At 38.1% G+C, this 7,016-nt stretch overlaps 1 protein-coding gene across 2 annotated transcripts; it reads left to right on the plus strand.

Annotated features, from left to right (window-relative positions):
- The first annotated feature begins 1,056 nt into the window (after window positions 1-1,056).
- phb (prohibitin) lies at window positions 1,057-6,484 on the plus strand. 2 transcript variants are annotated; one of them, XM_037791551.1, is made up of 7 exons: window positions 1,057-1,202; window positions 2,381-2,478; window positions 3,370-3,531; window positions 3,956-4,098; window positions 4,687-4,803; window positions 4,897-4,992; window positions 5,514-6,484. In XM_037791551.1, the coding sequence occupies exons 2-7, from the start codon at window positions 2,394-2,396 to the stop codon at window positions 5,724-5,726; spliced, it is 816 nt and encodes a 271-aa protein (XP_037647479.1). In that variant the 5' UTR covers window positions 1,057-1,202; window positions 2,381-2,393; the 3' UTR covers window positions 5,727-6,484. The 2 variants fall into 2 exon arrangements, with proteins under 2 accessions (XP_037647479.1, XP_037647480.1); XM_037791552.1 differs by having other exon boundaries at window positions 1,163-1,202; window positions 2,377-2,478.
- The last annotated feature ends 532 nt before the right edge of the window (window positions 6,485-7,016 follow it).

The raw sequence follows: 7,016 nt of genomic DNA on the forward strand, positions 1-7,016 counted from the left end.
CTAAAAACATTTGAGGAGAGAAATAGGCATTAATATAACAGAATTGATTCATATTTTTATAGCAATCCCTTGTTTTAAATTTCATTATTGTTAACTTTTTGTACAAAAGTCTTATGTTCAACATTTTATTTTGGCCTATGTTTATATGTTTTTATTCTGTATTGTTTTTATCTTGATGTTTGCACTATTTTAACTTTGTAACTATGTTAGGAAAGGTGCTATACAAATAAAGTTTATTATTATTATTATTATTATTATTATATTTCATGAGTGATTTACAGCTACCTCCATTGAATGAACATCCAATAGGAGCGCTCTCTCTCTCTGGTCAAAGTCTCCCTTCACAGGCTTTAATTTTTAAAGCCTGAAAACAGAGCCATGAGGAGTTGCAGAAGTCTAGTTATCTCTCAGAACACTTGAAATACAATATGCTGAAAGTTTATTATGTATTTTTTGCCCAATGATGCCAAAAAAATCTGCCTACTGCAGTTTTAAGTGTTTTTTAATGTAGGACATTTACTTGTTATGTATTCATTCATTCCTTTTCATTTAATTTCAACATTTATTTTGAACATACAACAATACAAAAAAAATAAATAAATAAATAAAGAAAAAGAATGATCATACCAACAAGTGGACAGTCAGAAACAAGTAGTATTTACATACAATGAAAAGCATAAGAAAAATAAATTGTCAAACACTTGATTCCTTGATTTACATGTTCGAAAAGGAGTGAGAAGAAGTATAAACTTATTTAATCCCACCCCTTCTCCATAAATCAATGATTCATTATTAACCAGCTTCCTTATTGAGCCATACATATACTCTAATTACATTTTCCTAAATTTGTTTAACTATAATTATTATTATTTAGAATTATTCTAACTATAATTATTACCTTTAATCTGTGGGATACAGAAATTAAACTTAATTACGTATTAATTATGCATCTATTCATATATCCTACATGAATATATGAATTAATCCTCCAATCCACCCAGCCTCTAACAGCACTAGGTGGCAGTAATGCATCATCACATTGAATGCCAATCACTGAGACACAAACCGTAGAAGAAGAAGAAGTCTCTTGTCCAATCAGAAGCTGCGTTGCTACATGCTCCGCGCCTGCGCAGTGAGGATCAGACAGTTCATGTGTTCTTACGTCGTCTAGTGGAGGTCATCGACATCTGAGCGAAACTGAGGTGAGTTGTGACATGCAGTCTGCTCCTAACACTGAAAATACTTAATGTAAAACCAAATGGGTGTATAGCTGTAATTACAAAGCAAACTGGAGACTATGTAATGTATAAATGAGGTTATATCAGAAGCTAAGCTAGCCTCTTTGCATCAGCCAGAGATAACATGCGTACACTCACCCGGCGTGACTTTGCTGACTCGAGCTTTATTGTAGTTTTAATATATCTCAGATGGTATATAAGTAATATTTTACATGTGGTAAACTACTTAGGATATATAGTGCTCTGTTTAGTCTGCTTAGCTTGCCAGCTGTCTGAGTACACAGCACAATGCTAGGTAGTTAGCTGAATTAGCTAACACCCACAGCCTTGGCATCTCTCAGCTCAAGGTAAAGGCCAGCTATTACTGGATAGAAGAGAGGTTTATAGTGTCTGCTGTCTAAACAACACCGTCACAAACACTTAATGTTGTTGATTTGTACTAATTGTATCAACCTCTTGTCTTATTTTAACCAGCACTGCTCCCAGTAGACCACATACACTTACACACCAAAAACTGACCATAACTGCACTATAATAATAATAATAATAAACTTTATTTGTATAGCACCTTTCCAAACATAGTTACAAAGTGCTTTACATAAGTTAAAATAGTGCAAACATCAAGATAAAAACAATACAGAATAAAATATAACCTAGGCCAAAATAAATTGTTGAACATAAGACTTTTGTACAAAAAGTCAACAGTAATGAAATTTAAAACAAGGGATTGCTATAAAAAGGCCTTCCTGTAAAGGTAGGTTTTGAGGCATGATTTAAAAATACTATACTGTATAATGACTGTGCAATATCATTATCATTATTACTACTAACGTGTACTTCATACTGTGCAATATTTTCAGGTGGAATTTCATTTCATTTCATTCTCACTGTGCAATATCATTTTCCAGTTGTGCAATTTTGTTAATTTATTGTCATTTTTATACTTCCTTCTATTTAAATGGTTCATATTTTGTTACACTTTGTTTAGCTCTTTTTTTTTTTTACTGTGTTAGCTGATGCATCTTGTTTTTTGCACTATCCCCTTTGCTGCTGTACACTGCAAATGTCCCCACTGCGGGACTAATAAAGGAATATCTTATCTTATCTTATCTTATCTTATATTGTCTTATTTCCACTGCTAGTGGGATTGCTGTCATGGCCAAGCTGTTCGAGTCTATTGGGAAGTTGGGGCTGGCCCTCGCCATTGGTGGAGGTGTTGTGAACTCTGCCCTTTTCAACGGTGAGTGCTAACAACACATAACTGTTCAAGAAGTCTGAGCAATCATGAGGTGTCTAATAAGACTACTAACTGTCTCACTAAGTGATCATTACGTTCGCACAGCTGTTTTAAGAAACTAATGGTGTTGCATCACCACACTTAACTGCAGCATCATATGGTGGTCGAGAGAGTTCAATGCAATGTCTGAAACTTAATAAATCAAATCAAGTTTATTTGTCACATACACAATCATACAAAGTTAAATGTGTAGTAAAAAATGCATGCAAATAAACATTGCACAAGTACATGAAGAAAACATCGTCATTACTTAAACAACACATTGCAGCATTTAGAAAAACGCTGCAAATGAATAAAACACATTTAAGAATTTGACAATGCATATATATAATATAAATAGATACAGAAGTGCATTGCAAATGTTGAAATACCTCAAGTCTAGTACAATGCAGCTGAAGAAATACTTCAACCATCTGCCAGTGATGTTTGCAATGAAGCCGTTTATGTTTATTTAGATTTTTTAAAATCTGATATTATTCATCATATATTAATTTAGAGTGTTTTTCCTGGAAACGTCTATTGTGTTGTAACGTGATTTGCAGCGTTTCTCTATTTGCTTGTGTTTTTTGTATTCGCAGTGCGTTTCCTACTACTGAATTTGTTTTGTCAAATGAATGATGAATGTATTTCCTAAAATATGTCTGTAATGAACCCGATAACAGTCATGTAGCATTCACCAGTCATGAAGTGTCAAAAGTTATGAAAACACTGCCCTGAAAAAAAAAACAATAACAAAACATTTAACAGAGCTATAAACTATTTATATATAAAAAAAACATTATGCTGTATACACAAACTTGTTGGCAGCAAGACTAACTGTACTTCTTTCTACAGTTGATGCAGGGCACCGGGCCGTGATATTTGACAGGTTCAGAGGAGTGCAAGAAATTGTCGTTGGTGAAGGGACCCACTTCCTCATTCCCTGGGTTCAGAAGCCTATCATCTTTGATTGTCGCTCCCGTCCACGCAATGTGCCTGTGATCACAGGCAGCAAAGGTACATCAATCATCTACTAAACTGCTGTAATGTTGTCCTCATTGTTGCTCATGATCATTCTGTCCTTCTTAAAACTCATCTAATGTTATGGCGCCCTGGTAGCTCACCTGGTAGAGCGGGTGACCCATGTGCTAAGAGTTCTAACCGCAGCGGCCTGGGTCACATCCAACCTGAGGCCCTTTGCTGCATGCCCCCCCCCCGGGGGGGGCATGCAGCAATGGCGCAAAGGGTGCATGCTGTCAATCTTCAGCTATACTACTAAAATCAAGAAAAGCCCCAAATCATATTTAATGTTCCCTAATGTAACAATGCTATATACTATATGTTAACATGTTGTCTAGGTTTAATCGATGAAAAAATATATTCCTTCACTTATAGTCTCATATGTGCAGTAAGAGTTACACTTTAATCATTCCCCCCACAGATCTGCAGAATGTAAACATCACATTGCGTATCCTCTTCCGGCCGGTGACCACCCAGCTGCCACGCATTTTCACCAGTATTGGTGAGGACTATGATGAGAGGGTGCTACCATCCATCACCACAGAGGTCTTGAAGTCTGTAGTGGTGAGTATCAGCTAAAGGACCAGTGTGTAGCATTTCATGGTATCTATTAGCAGAAATGGAATATAATATTCATAACTATGTTTTCATTGGTGTATAATCACCTGAAACTAAGAATTATTGTTTTTGTTAGCTTAGAATGAGCCCACCATATCTACATAGGGAGCGGGTCCTCTTCACAGAGTCCGCCATGTTTCTACAGTAGCACAGAATGGACAAATTGAACACTGGCTCTAGAGAGAGTCTTTCATGTTTTTACGTAGCCTGAATGCCACCATAGTTCTTCTACATGCTTGTGAAACTGCAGTAACGTGAGCCGCAGAGTGCAAAACTGCCAGTAAGGATGGCCTATGAGGCGAACAGTGTTACCACGGTTTTGTACACGGCGGCTCACGTTACAGCAGTCTTGGAAAGGGAGGCGTGAGCAGAGGGGTACTCAGTTGGTTGCAATCGGCAACCACATCACTAGATGGCGCCAAATCCTACACACTACCTTTTAAGAGTAATTACAAATAAACAGATGAGAGTTTTTGTTCTGAGTGAGAGTGAGCTGATAAACTGACTCTGTGTGTGTCTTTTTTTTTTTTACAGGCTCGGTTTGATGCCGGCGAGCTCATCACCCAGAGAGAGCTTGTGTCTCGGCAGGTCAGTGAGGACCTCACAGAAAGAGCCAACACCTTCGGCCTCATCTTGGATGACGTTTCACTGGTATGAAGCTGCTGGCAAATTTTACAACCATGTCCATGTTATCTTTTCAGTTGGATTTTAACTTGGAGAAACAATTTTATTGTGTTCTTTCAGACACACTTGACCTTTGGCAAGGAATTCACAGAGGCTGTTGAGATGAAGCAGGTGGCCCAGCAGGAGGCTGAGAGGGCCCGTTTCGTTGTAGAAAAGGTATTGTATAACACACAACACACAGGTCATCCCTGTCATCCCTATACTACTTGTGCCTTCAGAAATGTGTATGCAGTCTCTGTGGGGAAAAAGATGGAAGTATATAAGAATTATAATTTAGGGTTGGGCGATTGGACAAATATATCAGCTATCGGCGATTGGCTGAGTAAATTTCCGGTTGTTTTTTCTGGGTGATGTTTGTCATTTTATTTTGCTAATTTAATGGTCTGCCTCCGTTGAACGAGAACCGCTCAGCTGCTGCTCAGCAGGCAGGGAGAGATACAGCGTGGGAAAACAACGTGCAGTCGTGCGAGTCTGCTTTTTTGTCAGATCTAACTCTGCGAAATATGGGTTTATTTCAGCCAGACCAATGTTGTTGGAAAGACTAACAAAGATGGTTATATTGGCAATCGTTGGATGTTAGGCTGACGACGGCTGGTTGGAAAATTTGAACATATCACTCAACCCTATCACAGTTATTGTAAATTACGGCAGCTCACAGAATCTTTTTATCCTTTTAGGCAGAGCAACAGAAGCAGGCGGCCATCATCTCAGCAGAGGGAGATTCCCAGGCTGCCTTGCTCATCGCCAACTCCCTAATGGAGGCTGGTGATGGTCTGGTAGAGCTACGTAAGCTGGAGGCAGCGGAGGACATCGCCTTCATGCTCTCCCGCTCCCGCAACGTCACTTACCTGCCATCAGGACAGGGCACATTGCTCCAGTTGCCCCAGTGATAACATCTCATGTCCAGCCCATTGTTGCTGTTACAAAGGCCGTGGAATGGGTGGTTGGAGGATTCAATAAAGGACTCTCAACTTCACACACATTCCTCCCACTCTTTCTCTAACCAACTCTGGACTGGGCTCTGCTGATAGCAGGATGGTGGGAGACAAAGTGAGAGGTCTGCGATTGATACATTTATGAAGTCCAACCATGTGTAAGGAAGTGGAGGGTAACCTATATATAGTACTTGTTTTGAAAAACAATCGACAATGCAGTAAATTCTCTAAAGATTTGTCTTTGCTACATTGTCCAAGAGCACTGCGTGTGTGGAAAGCAACAGAGTGATTTTAACATCAAGGGAAAACAGTTTCCTTTAAAAGCTAAGATGATAAATGATGATGCCATAACTCTTCTTTATGTGTGCTGGAACATTTCATCAAATTGTGCAACTGCGTATATTCAGCTCAGTAATGAAAGGCTCTCCTTCTGATTCACAGACATAACTGACTAGAGATGGTGTATTCATTTGACTTAAATTCTCTCTGTTTGTACTGATTTGCCAGAGGTATAAAATTTCTGGAATATAACTGCTGTCTAGCAAATTATTTCATCATGAATAATACCCCCGAATTATTGGAACGTACCTGTCAGATGGTAGAGAATGACCCTTCGTTCTCTATAGTTGACATGTCTTTAGTTTGTGTGGAGAAAGTGTACGCCACGTGTTTCAGAAATGGCTCAACTCAACATTAAAATTTTCTTTCTACCTCCCAGTGGTCACACTTATTGTTCAAGGCCTCAGAGGTGAATGTACATCATTTTTCTATTTAGCATAATAGTCACCACAGGATGCATGATTTCAGTTGCATTGTTTATTGTTGCTTTTCTCCATGATGATGTCTCAAAAAAGATAAAATAGTTTATGTGCCATTGGTAGCTTTGATGATGAAGTTAAAGTTTGTTATGTGATCTATTTTTTTTTATAAACAATGGCTGTTTGGGAAGAAAGTAAAACCTCTATGCAACTAATGATGGGGTTCTTTTAACTATCCCCTGGTATATTGAGTATCAGATTAAAAACATTTTAAAAGAAGGCATGGTTTATTAGTAGGGATGTCAAAGTTAACGCATTAATGAAAATTAATTTCAACGCCACTAACTTCTTTAACGCATTAACACAACTTGCAATTTTTATGTTGTAGCGGGCTCAGTTGTAAAGCTAGAGTGAAGATACTGGTATCATCATCACAGAGGCTAAATAACGCTCCAAACCTACGCAAAATTTTGGAGAGGAAAAACTG

This window comes from Sebastes umbrosus, chromosome 14, assembly GCF_015220745.1.
Source record: "Sebastes umbrosus isolate fSebUmb1 chromosome 14, fSebUmb1.pri, whole genome shotgun sequence".
Classification (NCBI taxonomy): domain Eukaryota; kingdom Metazoa; phylum Chordata; class Actinopteri; order Perciformes; family Sebastidae; genus Sebastes; species Sebastes umbrosus.

What these genes read in the sequence shown, in the direction of transcription:
- phb (XM_037791551.1), top strand. Translation starts at nt 2,394, where the DNA reads ATGGCCAAGCTGTTCGAGTCTATTGGGAAGTTGGGGCTGGCCCTCGCC. An exon ending in TGTGATCACAGGCAGCAAAG is followed by an intron (nt 3,532 to 3,955) that starts GTACATCAATCA and finishes TTCCCCCCACAG; the next exon opens with ATCTGCAGAATGTAAACATC. An exon ending in CCCGTTTCGTTGTAGAAAAG is followed by an intron (nt 4,993 to 5,513) that starts GTATTGTATAAC and finishes TTATCCTTTTAG; the next exon opens with GCAGAGCAACAGAAGCAGGC.